Source organism: Larus michahellis, chromosome 9 (genome assembly GCF_964199755.1).
Source record: "Larus michahellis chromosome 9, bLarMic1.1, whole genome shotgun sequence".
NCBI lineage: Eukaryota > Metazoa > Chordata > Aves > Charadriiformes > Laridae > Larus > Larus michahellis.
The window spans coordinates 22,503,252-22,522,656 of NC_133904.1; the positions used below are offsets into that span (position 1 = coordinate 22,503,252).

Below are 19,405 nucleotides of genomic sequence, written 5' to 3' on the forward strand. Positions count from 1 at the left end.
CCGCAGGGATCCGGCGCGACAGGGACAAGGGGAAAGGAAAGTGGGAAGTCAGCACGAGCTGCCTTTTCCCTTTTTGTTTCTTTTTAAAAAAAAAAAAGGGGGGCATCGGTTTTGATGAAATCCCCAGCTGGGGTCCTGGGGAGGGGGTGGTTGAAGGGACACGAGCAGGACAGGAGCATCCCAGCCCCCAGAAGCCCCACGCCGACTTCTGGGGGGCCAGGTCCCCCCCCCTAAGAAAAACCCCACGCCAGCCACCACGCTGAGCTCAGATCCTAAAAACAGCCGCCCCCGGCTCCTGGTGGGAGCAGGGCAGAAAGCCAAGGCTTAATCAGGAGCCAGGACAGGTGGCTGGGGCAGTGCCCAAGGTCACCCTTGTCCCCAGTCACAACAAGGCAGGAGGCTCCCTGCCTCCCTCCCTCCCCAGCAGCAGGATGCGGCCGTTACCCCCCACCCCCCCACCAGACAGAGCCTGTTTGCCCTGATAGAAGTTTTATTACAGAATTTTAATGGCACTGCAGGAATAAGATAGTCATTAGAGCCCTAAAACCCAGCCTGAAAAATATACATTTTACATATATCGTTAACCCCCTGCCGCAGGTCTGGTCTCAAAGCAGGAAACTAGTTTCTCTTCAGTAAGAAAATATATGTTGCTAAATGAAAAATATACAGTTAGAAGAGTTAACTGGCTTGCAAAGCTGCTTGTCTGGGGGTTAAACCTCTACCAGCTCCAGAGTGTGTAACTAGGGTTGGTTCACGTGTAAAAGAGGAAGAGGTATAGTGTATATATAAAAAAAAAAAAAAAAAAAGGCAAAGTTCAGGTACGCTCGTTTGCTCGGTCCAATTAAGAAATGGCCTTGGCTTCGGGTAGGAACGCTTCCCAGTACTTCACCAGCTGTGGGGAGAGGGAGGGAGAGAGTCAGGAGCCCGCGGGCCCTTTGCCAGCACCATTCAAGCCCAGAGCGAGGGGAGAAGCATTTTGGGAGGGGGTAAAAACCCTTTCAAAGGGCACAGTCCCTCCAAAACAGGCATCAAGGGGGACGCAGTGCTTATATTTTTGCCCTGCTCGAGCCGGCGGGGGTTTATCCCTCCCCACACTTGGGGAGAAGGATGTACCCAGGGTGGTGGGGGGGCACAAGCTCGGACAGCGGTGCTTGGGGAGGTGACAGCCCACCCAGGGGCTGGGGCCGCTCACCTGCTGCTGGGAGTTTAATAACGTCTCAAGGTATTTAGTGACGTGGTTTCTGAAGTCCTTGGATTTCTCTTTCTGCAAGAGACGAGGGCAGGAGTCAGTACAGGGCTCAACGAACCACCAAAACCCTCCGGCTTTTTAGGAGGAGGAAGGAAAAACCACCGGGATGTTCCTGTTCCTCCTGGAGCCCCATGAAGAGACCAGCAGAAGAGCCCAAAATGCTGAGGATGAAGCTCATCTCCAGCACCAGCCTGAGGGCTCGGAGGATGTTTGCCCTCCCACCTTCCTTTTAATGGATGCCCTTCTCTGCGTAGAAGCCGCCTCTGAGCCAAAAGACACCAGCTCTGCCTGCAGCAGCAATACCCCAACTCACACATGTCCGGATTTACAAACATTGGCAGCCGCTGTCCCAGGACCAGGGTCAGGAGCCAAGGTGGCCCTCGGCTACCGCAGGCTGGTGTTCCCAGACAAGGCACATCAAGGCTGACCAGCAGCAGGGTTGCACACGGAGGGATGAGCCAAACGTACCTCAAACCGTATCACTTCCTTGCGGATGACGGCAGAAATCCGTTCAAAGTCCCTTTCGTACTGTGTCACACGAGACTCCCACTGCGGAGAGAGGAACCGCGCTGTTTCCAGGGGAGGGGAAGTGGAGAAGCTCTCGCTCCCCTCTCCAAGCGCTTTTGGTGCCACGACCGTTCGCGTGAGAGGCGCTGCCGGAGCAAAGCCCGGCATTTCAGGTCCTCGTCGCCACAGCAAGCTGCATCCCCTGCTTGCTGCAAGCTCAGCAAGGAAGCCATGGGAGGTGGGACCGCAAGCAGCCCCTCCTGTGGCTTCTGTGGCTTCCTGCGGGGCTTGCTCAAGGCTGGCTTGGTGCCAGGCTGGCAACAGTTACCTGTCCCTTCAGCTCACAACGTGCCCTTCCCACTGCCTCGCAGCAGAGCACAGAGGAAAGGAGCCGAGCAGAGGCCCCGGCCCTCCTCACTCCCTACCTCCGAGATCTCCTCTTTGGCCTGCTGCAGCTTGTCGGGTTTGTTGGCCCAGAGCAGCCTGGCCTCCATCTCCCTCTTCTTCTGCAGCATGCTCTGAGCATCCTGCCACCGCTGCCAGGTCTTCATGCGCTGGTCAAAGGCTCCCTGAAAGGAAGGAGCAGAGACTGAGTGTGCTCTGTCTCTACTACTCTGCCTCTACTACCACACCAGGAGCAGCGGGCAGCTGCCAGGAGCTCTGCTGGCAGTAACAACCATGTCTTTGGCAAGGGTGACATCAGCTAGTTGACAGAGCTGCTTCATCACTGAGGTCCTGGACCCATCTCAGTGTAACCAAAGCTGAACCAGAACATGGACTTGCTCTACTAGTGAAGGAACCCAGGTGGAACATCAACCAACTCATGCTTCAGGAGCAGCTTTAATGCCTCTCTTCATACAGGGCTGTCCACCTGCTCCAGGGTTCAGCAGGACAGTCACTGGAAAAGCTCCATCTATGTGCGTGGTTCAGCACAAGCCCGGACAGGCCTGAGGCCACCCATTGAACTGGCGGCATCCCAAGCACAATGCCTGACCTGTCCCCAAGCCCTGCTGCCCGCCCGTTTCAGTCTGACATCGAGAGTGGCCAGTACAAGCAGCTACCCTTGCCTGTCCCCCACCAGATCTCCACCGCGAGCTCCTGCAGAGCTAAGTGCCCGCAGCTCCTGCTGACCATGCAGCGTCCTCCTGCACCAGCTACGGAGGCCAGATGATGCTAGCAGGCCTGCAAGTCACCAGCCCAAGCAAGGAAGATCCCATTAAGCTTCTGAATGCATCCAGCTAGATCGTGGAGAAGGGCTAGAATAGCAGAAAGCAGTGTCTGATAGCCTGGTCAGGACAGAGCAGCCAAGAGACAGGTAAAGTCTGAGGCAACACTAGGGCTCCTCACCAGAACATCCCAGATAAGCCTTATTACCTCCAGCACGAGCAGAGATCTCCATCCTGCTCTGCAGCACCCACCACACCTCTCGGTACAGCCTGGCAGACCAAGGAGGCTCATGCCTACTCACTGGGCTGCATTCTGGCCTCTGCAGCCCCCAGAAAGGACTGCTCAGAGGCAGGACATGTTTGGGGCAGAAACAAGTCAGCCTGCCAGACTCGCAGCTCGCTTGGGACTGGTTTCTTTCAGCCTCCAGCACGGAGGCCAGTGCACCAGGCAGGCTGTGGGGACGTGAAGACTCAAGCTCTCCCCCAGTAGGTGCTTGGCAGATCTATTTGCAACACCCCGATCACAGGTTATCAGCTCACAGCCTCCACAGTAGCTGCAGCCTTCACATCTGGAAGGGTTGAGGCCACCTACGAGCCATGAACTTGCTCCACATCCCCCCTGGAGAACAGCAGGACAGCCAGGCCTCATGTACCCCATGTTTCCAATCTAACCACTCCAACATACGCACAACTGGACAAGCAGCAAGTTTGCCCTCTGCCTGGAGAGCAGAGGCACGCCATGCCCTGGGCTTGGATTTAGAAGACCAGCTGCCTCCTGGCACACCTAAGCCTAGGGTCGGTGCTGGGACCAGCAGCATGGCCTAGAGCGTGCCCCAAAGGAGTGCTTACCCTTACAACCGAGAGGAGGCGGATGTAGTCTCCCAGGAGCTCAGCCAGGAGGAAGAAGTCATTGTTAGCCTGCTCCTGGTGCAGCTGTTCGATCTTCTCTTCCACCTCAGCCAGCTGGGACAGTGCCCGGGACAGGGCCGTGTTGTCCTCCGAGCTCCCCAGCATGGCCAGGCTCTTTGCAAACTGGGCTGTATTCAAGGCTAGCTCTAGTGAATGGAATAAGAGAGACAACCGATGGGCCTCGCTACGCTGGGTGCTCCACAAGTCAAGCCCCAGCCTAGAGTTCAGCCCAAGGAGCTGCTTTCCTGTAGCCCCAGGAGATGCTGGCTGGAAGAACCAGCCTTGCCTCGGTCCGAGCCGGCAGCTCTGCAGCACGGCGAGAGGAGGGCTAGGAACTCCAGCCGGGGAGGAGAAGGGAAGCAGCAGAGTGGGAGGACAGGCACAGCTTCGCAGAAGCCACTCAAAACATGCAGAAGAAGAAAAACACCCCTGCTCCCTGCCAGAGGACAGCTCGGAATTAGGAATAAGACCAGCTCTGCTCAGGTTTGCTACGGCAGCCTCCATCCAGCAGGACGCTGGTTCACTTCAGCGCCATCATCCTAAGCTCACAGGGCTGGACAGAAGAGGTGAGTTACTGTTTTACTTCTGTCTCCCATGGTGAAGAGACCAAGAGCCCTTTACAGTAAGGAAGCACTGTCCTATCTCCTCCGAAGTGCCTCCTAGGACAGCCGTGCACTGGCAACCTCCAGTCAGGCACCGCACGAGGCTTAACTGTTACACGCCAAGCTACAGCTCAAGCGATGCCAAGCTTGTTACCTTTCCTGTGGTTCACTAGTGTTTCGACGACAGCATGCAGCTTCCGTAGTCGCTGGTCCTCGCACTCCACCTCCTGCAGCTTCTCCTCGAACCACTGAAATGGGGAAAGCCAGAGCTGATTCCCACAGCCGGGCTCGCTGCGGGGCTTTCCTTCCATCTAGCACCCAAAGCTTGAGCTGGGGAGAGCACCCAGCTCCGGAGTGAGGACAAGGACAGCCCAGAGGTGTCCAAATACTTACTATGTCCGATTCATTCATCTTGATGGTCATTTTACTGACGGCATCCGTAGCTTTGTTGAACATTTTCAGTATTCCTGCTCCACTCAGGGTCTGGGTGCCTACTGCTCTTGGTAGCTATAAAGAAATAGAAAAGTTTGCTGTGCCAGGAGGTAACGGCAGCTTAGCAAGGTGTCACCACAGTGGCATCGTTCTCGCACGTGGGTCCCTTGACAGTGGGGTTTTTTCTGCTCACAGCACTGCAAAGAATTAGCCAGACACCACCCAAGTGGTGGCACAGCCTGTATGGTATTTCAAATAACAGGGCTGGAGTGGTTTTCAAACTAACGCGGAGTTCCTAAACCTGACAGTGTTATCTGGGGTCTGCCTGTTCTGCTTGACCAAGGTATCACAGATCTGTAAGAACCTGCCATGCTACTTGAATCCCTGAACTAAGGGATGCCCAAGCTGCCACAGGTCACGCAGGCACAGAGAAGTGCTTCGGAGCATCTCTTCAAAAGCCATCAGCAGTTTGCACTGCTGGGGGACACCAGAGCAGTGCTTTGATGCTGGGAAATGCTCCACACCAGCCACAACTATCTTCCAGACAGAGCTGCATCTGCTCAGCAGCAAAGTGAGGTGTTTCCGTGATGTCTGCTCCTACGCAAGAGCCTTCCAGCACAGCGTTACTGCTGGAATCACTCAGGCTCGGGTCTCCCTGGGGCTCAGCCTGTTTAAGACTCCGACTTCTCCAAGCCAGGTGTGCAGTTGGGCATGGTCACACTCTCCTTGGAGCAGCAGGGACCACATCAGCCACATGGCTCAGTACTGAGCCAGCGCTCCCTCAACATCTGAGCATCAGGCCAAGCCAGCACGGGACCCCCCTCACCTCCAAACAGCGGGCTACACTCCTACCATGCATTTCAGAGAACAAAGACCACCTGTGCTCTCAACACGTGCCCCCACCACGATGGAAGCAAGCTTGGCCAGAGCTCGTGATGAGCATACAGTGCTTAAACAAGCACTGACACACAGAAGAGAGTCCTGTTCTCCTCATCCCTGGTCAAGTGCTCTTACAGGGTTCTGCTGCTTCTCACTGAGCTTTGAAGGATGATGTTTCACTAACTCCTTGTGTACTGTTTCCGTCTGTACTTCCAAGGTACTTGTAGCTACAGTATTCCACACTACTGACCTCCTCCTTTTCCAAGAACTCCCTGACGTCGGGGTCCTGCAGCATGGTTGGATGGCTGACCACTCTCCGTAGGTACCTGTGGAGAGGAATGCACCGAGAGTTACTTCGGCTGTAGCAAACCTGGCTCTGAGCCACCACAGTGAGCTGCAGCATGTGCGGGTCAGCTACAACCTGCTTGTTATGTGCTCTGAAATGGCAGTTTGGTAGCTGAAAGTCAGGCCCACCAAGCTGTTCTCATCTACCCACCAAGAGTCCCACCTCCCTGTGGACTCCGGTGAGACCAGCCTGCAAGATCAGACCTGCCAGACCTTTGAGTAACACTTGCTATAGCAAGAAAGTTACTTGATATACCAAGTGATCAAGATTTAGCGTTACATCTTTAACAACGAAGCTTTTAACGGATCTTTCAGAGGCTGAAGTTGGAGGGGGGGATCAGCATCCCAGTGCTAACTACAACAGTCACAGGTGGCAGAGCAAAGGCCACCCATGGCTTCATAGTTGGGGTGCGAGTTACACAGAGATCGAGTTGTTTCTCACCTGATCTGCACTGTTTGTACAATTACTTAATATCCATGTTTTTAGGCTCCTGAGACAGCTCAATTCTCTCCCTGCCCTGTCAGCGGAGTTTGGCCAGATTTGGCCCAAATACCAGCAGAGTCTTTTGAAGCAGGAGATTGTTTTACAGCATCAAAGCAACTCTCTGCAGTTGCAACTCTTCAGCAGCCTCCAGGTTTGCTGCAAACCTAGAAGCAGATGGCTTTTCTCACATAGGGAGGAGAGTGCAGCCAGTCTGACCTTTCAGAGGTCCCTTGCTTGGTTCAGGCACGAGGGGATAGCTGTTGGGGTCTGTACCTCTCTAGAGCAGCCCGTCTTTTTTCTAGGAACTCTGCAGAGGAGGAGTCTTCTTTCCCAACTTTCACTTTGGTCATTCCTAGCACAGAAGGAAGACACAATTAATGAGCTGCATCAAACTCAACACACAAGGTAGCACGGTCTGTTACAGACTATCAGGGTGACAGCAGAGGAGAGGTATTTTACAAGAGGATTTAGATCTTGTATCAGCAAGAGCTACTTGGAAATTTAAACTCTATACCCAACATCTAGCAGAAGTCAACATCCGGAAGAGAGACAGAGCAATGCCAGGCAAGACTGGAAGGGTTACAGGTCTGGACTCAAGTGAACAGCAATTCAGTGACAGCGCAGAGGATGAGCTTTTACCCTGCATCAAGCAGATGCGGAGGCATCTGCGAATTCAAACAAGGCTTTAAGCCCAGAGCTCCGAGTATGGAACCAGAGATTTGCCTGTGCCACAGAACCCAGATTGTTTTCCACACCTGCTCCCCACGGCTGCTCTGCAGCTTCCCTCTCAGCTTTGAGACCACAGGCAGTCCTTCAGGTGCAAAGCTCGCCACCAGAAGGACCTGCTCTAGAGCTCTGCACCTCCACCACTCACCTATGAGACTCTTCTCGGGCGGTGGAGGAACGATGAACCCATTTTGGGCATGCTTCTCCGACAACTTCTCATAGAGACCCAGAAAGTCACTGAACCTCCTTTTCACCGAAAACTGCTTGCTCCTGAACATGGGCATGCTCGTCTGGGTGGGGGGAAGAGACGAGACTCAGATCAGACTCACGCGGGGAAGCTGGCCCCTGCACGCACAGCCTCATTGCTCTATCTGCTGTCACTTCTGGGGGTGAAGCGGGACAGCTTGAGCTCTGCAAGATCTGAGAAATGGGCTAGGCTGAACAGAGGAAGCTTGGGCCTCGCTTTTCACCAACTTACCTCCTAACAGTTCTCCTTGGACCAAGCAGCAGTCTTAATCCACTAAATAACAGAGCAGCTGTTACTGTGGCCGCAGGCTGCTTGGTAAGCCCTGCCCGTTGCCTAATCCCATCATCCCTGCTCCCCACAGGGACAGGAACGGCTGTCAGGTCACACTTTATCACCTTAAGGCTACAGGGGCCATCAGTGGCTTTTGACTGTGTTTGCAGAGCAGGAGCGGAGGCTAACAAGTCCCCTGATCCCCTTCAAACACCATCAGCTTCAGAGAACAGGATGCCCGTCGTCCAGCAGCCCCTGTACAGGCAGCTAGGAACAACTTTTTGCAGAGCTCCTAGCAGCACCCTAAAGCTCCAAGCAGGGCAGCAGCTGCAGAAGGCTCGATTTCTTGCGACTAGCCCAGGAGAGCAGGTCCTGACATGAAACCAGCTACAGCAGCAGCTCTTCAGCAACAGCTGAGTTCAGGTCAGCTTAATCTGATGCTACCATCGGTACGCAACCATTAGCGGCAGTCCCAGCGTCTGGGGCTCTCCCTAACAGATGTCATTCCTGCTGCTCACTCCAACACTGAGCACCAGTATCAGCCAGGACTGCAATGAGGTAGATAACAGAAAAAAGAAAAAAAAACGCCTCCTTTCAAACAGGTTCAAAACCTATTTCTCAGCTGGGCTCATCCTTTGATCTGTAGGGGTGGATTATAACTCCTGAATCCATGTAACAAGGCATTCAGGCCTCCTGTTTATTTAGGTCACCACTGGCTTGGCTAAGAACAGACAGTCCAGCTGCCTCCGAGCACGGAAAAATAATGGCACCCCATCTCAGGAGGGATGAATTGGACATACCTGTGTTGACACTTTGTAGGCTACATACGCATTCATGCCATCCCCTACGGAAAACAGAAACCAAGGCATTAGTATCACAAGAACAGCACTTTCCACTATCACCTGAAAGCAAAGCACGAGGCTCCTGGCCTTCGCCTGCCTCGGTGGTTCTGAGCTTTGGTCTGAGAGAGCCCCAAACCTTTGTACAGAACCACAGGCAGCATCTCACCACAGGCCCCCAGGACTCCTGCCCGCATTTCCCCGACCTGACTGCTCAGCCCTCCTTTTACTTCCTAAGGCAGGCAACACTGACAATCAGTCGCTTGTTACACCGACAGCAATTGGGCTGACTCCACGCATCTGCTCAGCATGCAACAATTCGGCGGCTGTACAGCACATGAAGCAGTCTATTCAGAGGATGCAAGTCAGACAGCCCCTGGCTGCATGTGGTTGGATTCTGAAACATCATGGGCAGTTTTCTCCGGTTAACACAGAAATCCCCTTGTTTACCTGGTAGTTCAACTGAAGGGCATCCTCAGAGGTCTGGTGCTACACCTAATACACCTCCTCAGTGCACCTCTCAGCTCCAGAGATCACAAGCCACAGAGGGAGAACAAGCTGCCCCTCATGAGGCTGCTCCGCTGGCTGGGATCAGATGTTTCCTTGGGTTCTCCGCACCCCAGGGACTGACACGTAGCTGGCCGAGTCCCACTTTCAACGGAGACAAGCCCTTTTGCTTCTCAGTTTGAAGCCAGAGCTGCTTCCCTGGCAAGCACAGCTGCTAGGGAAGGTGGCAGAGCATGGAATAATACACTTAGTTTTAGGTTAAGGCAGTTTTGCCTCCCCCTCGCCAGCTGCACACAGGACATTGCTGCCTGGACGTCAAGTCAAGTTGGTCGCCACACTTCCAGACACCAAGCTCTGCTACTGCAAGCATCATGTTTCACCCTCCCAAAAAACCCACTCCCAGCTCCATATCATTGAGGTCCCTAGCTTTCCAAAACTCGCTCCTGCCTCGCTCATTTGTGACACAGTCATTTTGCTTTGTGTAGCTCTGCTTTTTCTAGCTGTTGGAAGAAGTCTTGGAGAAGTTTCTCTGGGATCAAGTTTGCGCTTGCAGAGACAGCTCGAGAGCTGGAGCTGTGGCACGTGGAGGTGATAGCTGCATTCGGTCCTACTGCCAAGCCTGGCTTGTCTAACTGTGCTTCACCGTGCAGCAGGACAGGACATTAACTCACCAACTTTCTCTGGGTCACTCACTCCTACAGTTAGCTCAAATTTGTCCTCCTGTTCCTCTTCTTCCAGCTGTTTGGAGTAAGCACATGAAGACAGCAAGTTACAACTAGAAAGCCAGGCTCCAAACCACCTCGAAACACAAAGTCCCATCCGTTACAGGGAGCTTATCACACTGCCAAGGCACCTTTGGTACTTCAGTCTGGCCAAGGCCATTCTATAAAGCCCTTGAGCTTCTCACTTGTGCCTGGGCCGCATGTTCCAAGGATCCTAAAGTGGATTTGTCCTTACAACACTGCTATCTACACAGACCGATGTACAAACTGCTCAGCCCCAAGGTGAAACTCAGATTCCAGCCTCAGCTCTGCACAAGATAGTTCCCTTTGGGCTCTTCTACATCATGATTTCAGTTCTCATCTGAAACAGCGTAAAATACTGAACCTATAGGCAAGGTAAGCTGTATTGTGTAGGCACACAGGGATGGAGAGTCAGGTTAGCAACTGGCAGTCACCATCTGAACGGGTCTTTCCGTCATACCCTGCTTTGCTAAAGGCCAGTGGGCAGCTATGCTAGCAGTAACACCTCTGACAGGCCACAGAGACTTCAGGCTTGCATAGCAAGCACTGCAGTGCCTCGTTAGTGGAACGGTAGTAGGAGTGAGCAAAGCAGAGCTGAGGCTGGCCTTTGGTCCATGAACCAGAAGATGACAGCTTATCAGTTCACTGACCAGCTCAGCATCCCAACCTAGCTCTGCATTGGTCCTTCACTTACACCAGTCTGAAGCCAACCTGAGACACTACTCCTGACGGCACTGCAGAGCCCATCCTCGTGAGCTCAGGGGTGCCTGGCACAGAAAAGGAACACTTTCCTTGCCTCCAAAATAGTTTCAGTCTCTTTAAGGGAGAACCCAGACTCGGGCCCAGTACCACTTGATTAACTGGGTTTGGCAACCAGAATACAAGTTCCACGTAAGGACCCTGTGTCACCCAGGAGGCTGTTTCTTTTAAAAACGCGGACAACAGCAGCTACACCGCTTGCCCCATCTGTGGCAATACAGCATGATAGAGCTTCAAGTCAGAGCTCAGACCCTCAGGACCAGATCAGCCGCTTGCTATTTCAGCTTTGGAAGCAATGTTCACCACCACACGAGCAAGAATGCTGCCAGGCTGACCTGAGCCCCACTTCAGCCATATCAGTCCCAGACTGATGGCCTGAGATACAAGCCAGGGTATCCAGTACGGCAATTACATTAATTGCATCATTTAAGATGCATGTTTACAACTAAGTAAACAGACAGGTTTCCTGCCAATTACAGTTGGAAACCAGCAGGGCAAGTTGGAAAGCTCAGAGCAATTCTCACCTCCTCATAGCTCTTTGGAGGGTTTCTAGAAGAGGAGCTTGCAGCTACTTCTAATGAGGGGGCAGGATTGGATGCTTTGGCCAGTTCCTTCTTCTGGTTGTTTTGTGTACTGTCTAGAGACAACTCCACGGTGGCATCTGTCAAGAGAAGTTTGCAAGGGTCAGCCTCTCTGCCTTGGGTTTCTGGAAAGGTAATTTCAGTATTCTCCGAGAGGTTCATGGGATCTAGAGAGTAACAATAGTCTTAATTAGAAAAAAAAAATCCATAGGGAGGACACCTACAAGTATTGGGAAGAGCATGACTTGACGCATCTTCAGTAAGAGCATTTGACCAATCCTGCTGGAGAACATTAAGTTAATCCAATGAACCTCTTACTCTAGAAGGAGCCAGGCATTACCTCCTTGCTGTGTGCTAGAGGAGCTCCACTATAACAGCTAAAGCCAAGCTGGAATTTTTTTTACAAGGCGTGTAGGCTGGCCTGGAAGGTAGGCTCCTTCCCAGTACACTTCTCCACCCAGAGGAAGTAAAAACTTGTATCTGTTAGCAGGTTTCTCCAGAACTGACTCTCAGATGCCTCAGCCAGACGTATCCCGCCATGCCAGGGTTGGGGAAGGTCTGACCCTCCTCGTTTTCCCCTACTGAGGGGTGTTATGTTTCCTGTTCCTTGGGAACAGCCACGTCTCTACCAGAGATGCTTCCTCCACCCGCACGGAGGGAGGAGAAGGTAGAGAACAAAAGTCTTTTAACTCTGAGAAGACACTCAGCACCTTACAGTTTAAGGCAACAAAACTAAAGCAAACCCCATTTTAATGCTCTTCAGCTTCCAAACAGTTAATCCTGCCGCATGATTATGCTAGAGACCTGGAGGAGGCTACTTTGGTGTTCTCAAAAACACCACCAGCGCTTAGTGCTTCCAGAGCAGACTGGAACACGAGTTTGAGATAAGGACCTGTGATAGTTCAGAATAAGTGTGACACATAGGTCATGGATACAAAGCAGATCACTCCAGGCTTAGAGTTCAGGAAGCCCCAGTAAACGCCCAGTAGACACAGACTCACCTGCAAATAAGTCCTGATCATCTTGCTCTACACGAACACCATTTTCTTTGGAGGTGCTGCTCACAGGGAGAAGAGATTCCCTTTTCGGTGGCGTGGGATTGCTCTGTAAGAGAATTAAAAGCACATAAAGAAAAGGTCATTTACACTGAGGAAGGGAAGCTGGAGGACTAAACAGCTCACCTTCCTAGCTGCTGCCACACAGGGTCACTGCTACAAATCTCATGTGAATGCAGCGGCCAGAGGACATCACAGGCTGCTTCCCTTCCACCCACCCCTGAGCGTTACGATCTCTGCCAGCAAGGCTGTACTGCAGCACCCAAGCTGTTAAGGACACCAAGTACCATGCAGAACTTCACAGCCATTCTCAACCCTGATCTTTAGCAGAACGGCAGCAGCTAGCAGGTCAGTGGGACGTGCCAGCCCACAGGCCAAGTGTCACATCCCCAGTCCCTGACCGGGGACTACAGGTGTCAGGAGCAGCAGGCAGTCGAGCACACGCAAGTGCCCCTGTGCACAGCACCCATAACGCACCCAGCCACACCATTTCCAGGTAGTGACTTGCACACCAGCCCTAACACCACACCAAGGCCAGTGGGCAGCACTGGGGATAACCGTAGTAATCCAAGCACGATGCCAACAGAAGATCCCTTGGGAAAGCTGAGCTGTTGCTGCTGGTGGCAGAGACCTGCGGCGATTTGCTCGCCTGAAGGGAAGACGACGGGGATCACGGGAGCCTTGTCAGCAGCTTAACTTGTGCTAGCAGTCCAACCACCACCACCAGCCCAGCTGCCCTTTCCCAGAGGGCTGCACAGGGCCTGTGTGAAGCTGCTGGGCCATGCTTTAATGCAGCAGCTCAGTTCCAAGGGGTGTCACAGATTCCACTGCCCTGGCACTGCTTCATGGAGCCGTACCATGCCCTCCTGCAAGACCCCTCGCAGCAGAGACAAGGCTGGACTAAAGCCAGGCATGGCTCTCCGTGTTTCGCAAAGCGATGCTGGCAGTCTTGCACACCGTGTTTTGCAACCCAAAGCTTGTGCTCCCCATGAATGGCTGGGCTGGGACAAGCCAGCCGAAAACCCCAGGGCTGGGACTTACAGCTGGATCCTACCACAGCAAACAGCCCCTTGGGCATGCAGCTTTGCTGGGGGACACCGTCCTGGCTACCAGGAGCAGGCTTGGGAACAAGGTGAAAGCCCACCTGAGAGCTTGTATGCCAACCAGTCCACCACAGCAGAAGGCAGGGCTATTTCTGCATTCCTGCTGCAGGCAAGCGCTACGGACGCTGGCATCACGAATCATCCCTCATTTTGCAGGCAGACAAGCAAGTACAAGTTATTCCAAGCAAGGATGGGACAGCAAGGCTATTCTTTAACGACTTAGCAGAGAACAGAACAGGTCTTTGATGGCCAGTAAATGGAGCACTATTAGCAGCTACTCCGAACCGACAGGCTCCTTGGCCTTTCTTCAGCAAGGAAACATCATCAGTTCGCACTGCTCCCGAAGGAGTAAAGCAGTGCTAACGCTGCTCCTCTCTGAGGTGAGCCCAAGTCTTTGGGTACATAAAACACCAGTGCTCTGTTCGATGGCAAGTCCTCTTATATTTTAGGATGTTTTCCTGGAGAAGAAAGCTGGGACTACTCCCAGCTTGGATCAGAAGAGTTATAGGCAGGAGCTACGTTTGCTAGTGATGGAGAGTGGGGAGCAGAGACACCCACACCAAACATCACACCCAGACTCCCACAGGGTCCTCCAGAGGGACCTCCAGCTGGTGGCCAAGCCAACAAGAGTGCAACCACCACAGGGACCTCCTCCAGCCAGCAGCCGAGCCAACACGACGGCTGCTAACACCACAGTGACCTACATCAGGGAAATTTGTAGCAGGTCTCATTCAGATCCTCTGCTTCTACAGGAGCTTCCCAAGCTGGTAAAGAAACCCCACTCAATGTGGACAAGCTAAGGTGGACTCTGAAGTTTCCCTAATGAGTTTCCCAGCTTCCAAATGCAGAAAAGGACTACCTACTTTTCTACTGAGACCAAGTTCTCAGTTTGTTTTAGACTTAGTTTCTAAGACTGAAAGTACCACGCCCTATTCCTGCTTCTCCATCTGCTACTAGAGAAGAGCCACGGCCTCTTTTGCAGCCCGTGACACAACACCCGCCATCTCAGAGGTCTGATTTAGCACACCCCGACCATCATGCATGCAGGCAGAAGCTCCTTAGGTCCCCAGTACAAGCCTGATGCCTACCACGGGGAACCAGACCTCTGGTCAGAAGAGCTGGCGCTTGAGGGCATCCCTAGAGACATTTGTGGTCATGCAGCAGACCAACTTTTTTCAGCAGACGGATGAGGTCCAGCTCTGGTTATTTTTGTGTCTGACCCGAATGCTTCTTTGCTGGCTACTGCGTTATGGCTAAGCGCTGTCAAGCCACCCGAACGCCGGCGGCCGGATGGGTCTGCCTCACCAGCCCGACTCCCCTGCAAAGTGTTTTTCTAACGCTCAAGGGCAGAGAGACAAGCAAAGCCACCGGGTTGCACAGAAGAGCCAAGTATTAGTTATGACAGTTGCTTCAACAACAACACTAAGCACCTGATAAGCTGCTTTAGCTTATTAACAGACTCCAGTTTCGGTGAAGGGCCACTTTATTTGCATGAAAGCCCGCAGCAGTTAGCACTTGTCTGTTTTGGGAGGCTGCCTCTACCACAAAGCAACAAGCCACCTACTACATCTTCCAGTTCTTCAATAAAGAAAGGTCCTGAGAAGTTCAAGACCATCACCGTGCCCTAGTGCAAGCCAGAGGTACCTGCATCTTTCTCTTCCAAGGCCAGGGTTACGCTTTCCCACGTTGTTTTCAAAACATATGACTCCACTGCTCTGTTTTCCCCAGACCAATGTAGCAGTTCCATCCTCTCAAGCTCACACAGGGCAGAATCTACCCACATCTCCCCAAATCTGCCTTGTTCCCTGCTGCTAAGCCACCAGCAGAAGACAGCCTGCTGTTGAGTGAGCATGGCTCAAGGACACCAGGCAGCACCAGGCCAGGAGTTCCACCAGAAGTGGGGCAGAGACAGTTCCAGTTTTGTGCTGGTGACAGGATGAAGCTTGGCCAAGCCAGCTCCGTTCCCAGTAGCGGGCAGGTTCGCACGTTCATGGCCACGGTCTCCTCCTCAAGGCCTCCCAGAGCCCAGCCCAGGGAAAACCAGGCCTGGGAAACTGCAGACAGGAGGTTTCTGGAGAGTTTACTGCCAGAGACACCAACTCCTCCTGCCCTGCTGGCAGGTGCAGGCGGACTACAAAAAACCTGAGTGAGGCAGGCAGAGGCCAGAGTGTCATCCCTCACAGGGGACAACGTGACCAGCCTCAGCTCGCAGAGTTAGGAAACCAGCCCTGGAACTTACAGCGTTCAAGCAACCAGGCTGCTGGAGCAGCCAGCTTCTGCACCCCCTCTAGCAGAGAACCTCGCTCAGTGCAGATGCTGAGCCCAAGAACTTGAGGCCAACAGCTGGCTGGGGAGGAATTCAGCCTGGGAAAGCACTGGCCAGTGTTTTAACTCCCCTCCTGGCTGCTGACCACTGTCTGGAGCAAACGCCAGCGCAGCCGGCAAGAGTTAACACCAACCGCCTTCAACAACCAGGGATTCACACACAGAAAACTATTACAAACAAGAAAAGGCACTGAAACCCTTCACCATTCGCACCTGCACATTCAGCAGGGAATTTGTGCAGCACCACAGTGACCTGGTTTGCTGAACACCAAACCTTCCTAGGCCTTCCTGCAGCCCACTGTGCTGGTACAAGGTAAAGGAGGTCACCAAGGTGCTGGTGACCCTCCTGGTGATGAGCAGAAGATACTGGATGCCTCCTATCACCTCACTGCTGCTGCACAGAGGGGTTCATCCCCCAATACCAAACTAAAGGCAGCTAGCACCACACCAGTGTCCACGTGGGGATGTTGAAGGGATGAGAGCTGATGCCAGGGGAAGGAAGACAGAGGGCTTTTTCCTCGTGAAGTCTCACGAGCTGCACAGCAAAGGCGCTGAGCCGCGGCTGCCACCAGGTTTCAAACCAGCAAGGTGGCCCGCTCATGAGTTACTCTGACCCTGATCTGGGGGGGATCGAGAAGCTGTCAGTTGCCCCCGGCGCTGTGCCCAAGCCACACAGGGACATCTTCGCACTGACAGGCTCCTTCAACATGCTCAGGTTCTGCAAGAATTGACAGGTTATAACCCCGGGGACCCAGAGACCGGCCTGGCACGAGGTGCTGCACAGTCCTGCAGCCAAAGGGGACCCCAGGGCCTGCTCCCTGACCCCCAGGCACCCACGGCACCCCCCTCCACAGCCACCCGAGGCACTTTAGGTGCTCTTAGGGAGGAAGGAGATGCTGGGCTCCCTACAGGAGCAAGAGCCCAGAGGAACGGCCCACCCCCCCAAGTTTTATTTTGGGGATTTTTGGGGGTTCTCCCCTATTTTAACCAAACCTGGAGGATGCCACGCCGCTGCCTGCAGGCACCGGACCGCCCTTCAGAGAGGGTCCACCCGCAGGCACCGCTGGGCCCAGCCCCACAGCTCCTCCCTCACAGCCGCCCCGGGCCGGGCCTACCCGCGGGGCGCTGCCCCCTCCCCGCCCGCGGCCCACACTCACGGTGCCGGTGAAAATGTCCTCGCCCTCCGTGTCGCTGTCAGCCGTCCCCGGCGCGTCACTGTCGCCGCCGTGGGGGTCGGGAAAGGGCGGGGGGAGGCGCTCAGCGGGGGAGGGAGAGCGGGAGCCGCTGGCGCCGCCCGACGCCATGTCCGCGCTGCCGCCGCCGCCGCTTCCGCCTGCGACAGCCGCGCCGGAAACCGCCGCCGCCACTTTAACCCGCCGGGGCGGGGCCGGAGGGGGGGGCGGCCTCCAGATTGGGCGGTGCCTCCGCCTGCCCCGCCCTCTCCCGCCAGGGGGAGCCAATGAGCGCCGCCCTTTTTCTCCTCTGGCAGGCGTCGCTCCGTCCCCATGGAAACGGCCACGAACCTGGCAGGGGTGGGCGGGGGGGCGGCGGGCCATACCATTGCGCCGGCGGAGGGGGAGCCTGTTCCCCCCCGGGGGCAGTGGGCGAGTCCCGGCCCGAGGGGACTGAGGGTGACGCGCGGGTGCCCCCAAGGGGATGGCAGCCTGCGTCCCCCCGGCCCCTCAGTGCCCGACTGAGGTGGCCATCGTCCTCTCAGTGCCCCAACCACGATGGCCACGGTCCCCTCAACAACCCAACCAGCTGTAGTCTCCTCAGTGCATCAGCTGAGAGAGCTGTGGTCCCCTCAGTGCACCAACTGAGTTGGCCATGGTCCTCTCAGTGCTCCAACCACCTATGGTCTCCTCAATGCCTCAACTGAGATGGCTGTACTCCCCTCAGTTCCCCAACCGAGATGGCCACGGTCCCCTCAACAATCCAAGTGAGATGGCCATGGTCCTCTCAATGATCCTACCAGCCAAGGTCCCCTCAACAGGGCAACTGAGATGGTCGTAGTCCCCTCAATGCCCTAACCAAGATAGCCATGGTACCCTCAACACCCCAGTCAAGATGGTCATGGTTCCCTCAACACCTCAACCAGGACAGTTGCCATCCCCTCCACACCCTGACCAGGATGGCCACCTCTTCAGCACAAGGGTTTTCGGGAGCAGCCCAAGAGAGGCAACACTGCCACAAACCACCTTGATTCCTCCCCTAAACATCCAGTAATACTGTGCAAGCCCAAAATACCCTTCCCTGCATCCCAGGACAAGTCCTGTACCCCCCCAAGACATCCCAGGATGAGCCCTATACCCTGAAGAAATACCAGGAGGAGCCCTACACCCCTCAAAACATCCCAGAACAAGCCCTGTATTCCTGTGACAGTGACCGCCCTTGCTCCAGTCACTCACTTATGGTGATGGGTCACCACCACCCCATGGGGCTGGTGGTTCTTTCAGGACAGTGCCAGGAGGAGCCATGCAGGGCAGTAGGTAAAGCAGAGCCGGGTGAGCTGGACTTTCATAAGGGAGAAGACCCCAATGCAGATAAACCAGATGCGGTCCCTACCTGCCGGACACCCCTCAGCTGAATTCATTCACCATGTGGTGCCCCAGGGAGAGGGTCTCTTTCTCCAGGTGGGAGAGTAACCAAAAGAGATAAATTTTCCTTCTTTCATCTCAGCTGCTTCCTGCAACAAAGTCCAGTAGAAACCTCCTACATCAGAGCATTTGGTTTCTTAGGTGACTGCAACTGTGCCACGCTTTCCTCCCTCCATCCCTGCTGGCTCTCAGGCGAGGAGTACCCATGCCAGTCTGCACTCTGCTCTGTTCCAAACGGAAAACATAACACAGATTATCCTTATCTTGAAGGACTTGCTGGTGTCCTCCTCTCTTCCTACAAATCAGTGAGCGGCTGCTAGTTCCCTTCTGTCTGAAATCATCTCTAGGGTTTGTAGTGGCAAGGTCCATCCTTCTGTTTGCAGGTGAGTCACCACGCAGGTATCCTCCCAGATGACCCTGGTGGGTTTGAAACTATGGTTTTGACCCTGATGACAGTGACAACCTGCCAGGGTCACTCTTTTGAAGCAATGTAGCAGCGGATGGCTAGGGCTGCATAGGGATGAACACAGCTGTCCCAAACAAGAACCTCCAACAATAAAGCGTGAGGAGCAAGTGGAGAAGGCTTGGAGCCTACTTTTTGGCAGACCTAATTTTGAGGGCAGGGAAAAGGCTGCAGGACACCAAGATGAGCAGGAGAGGCATCAGGATGACAAAAGCAGCTGCCAGGGTGACCTGGAGCTCCTTCCAGCTGGACCTCACACCCTTTTAGATGATTGATAGCCTACACCCCACCTATAGCACTATAGCCCCCTCTAGGTCCTGCACCACATCTGCAGCATCGCTTGTCTCTGCACAACTGTATTTGGGCATCTCAGTTGCTCCTCTGAAGTGTGTTTCAGAAGCAGAGATGCAAGCTGCCTTAATAAGCAGTGGAGATAAATCCCACCCAACCACTCACATCCTTATTTTCTGCAAATTCTCATTGTGCATTAGTTTGACCTCTGGAGGATGCCAGTTTAAAGGAATAGTTTCATCTGCTCTCCTCTACCTGGGGTTGGAGCTCGGGTACTTGTTAGCTACCAGTCTGAGGATGAGACAACTTTTGAGTGCAAACCTCTT

General features: G+C 54.1%; 1 protein-coding gene across 2 annotated transcripts; it reads right to left on the bottom strand.

Moving 5' to 3' along the window:
• Positions 1-472: 472 nt before the first annotated feature.
• On the bottom strand, positions 473-17,170 carry SNX1 (sorting nexin 1). 2 transcript variants are annotated; one of them, XM_074600672.1, is made up of 15 exons: positions 16,886-17,170; positions 12,247-12,349; positions 11,189-11,412; positions 9,834-9,900; positions 8,617-8,660; positions 7,448-7,589; positions 6,847-6,925; positions 5,995-6,070; positions 4,827-4,940; positions 4,588-4,681; positions 3,772-3,977; positions 2,182-2,325; positions 1,718-1,798; positions 1,193-1,264; positions 473-892 (listed from the first exon to the last, which is right to left on the bottom strand). In XM_074600672.1, exons 1-15 carry the CDS (start codon positions 17,030-17,032, stop codon positions 842-844), a joined length of 1,644 nt encoding a protein of 547 aa, XP_074456773.1. In that variant the 5' UTR covers positions 17,033-17,170; the 3' UTR covers positions 473-841. The 2 variants fall into 2 exon arrangements, with proteins under 2 accessions (XP_074456773.1, XP_074456774.1); XM_074600673.1 differs by having other exon boundaries at positions 11,189-11,325; positions 16,886-17,108.
• Between the last annotated feature and the right edge of the window lie 2,235 nt (positions 17,171-19,405).

What these genes read in the sequence shown, in the direction of transcription:
- SNX1 (XM_074600672.1), bottom strand. Translation starts at nt 17,032, where the DNA reads ATGGCGTCGGGCGGCGCCAGCGGCTCCCGCTCTCCCTCCCCCGCTGAG. An exon ending in CTCCAAAGAGCTATGAGGAG is followed by an intron (nt 9,901 to 11,188) that starts GTGAGAATTGCT and finishes TACTCCAAACAG; the next exon opens with CTGGAAGAAGAGGAACAGGA. An exon ending in ACTAGTGAACCACAGGAAAG is followed by an intron (nt 3,978 to 4,587) that starts GTAACAAGCTTG and finishes TCCATTCACTAG; the next exon opens with AGCTAGCCTTGAATACAGCC.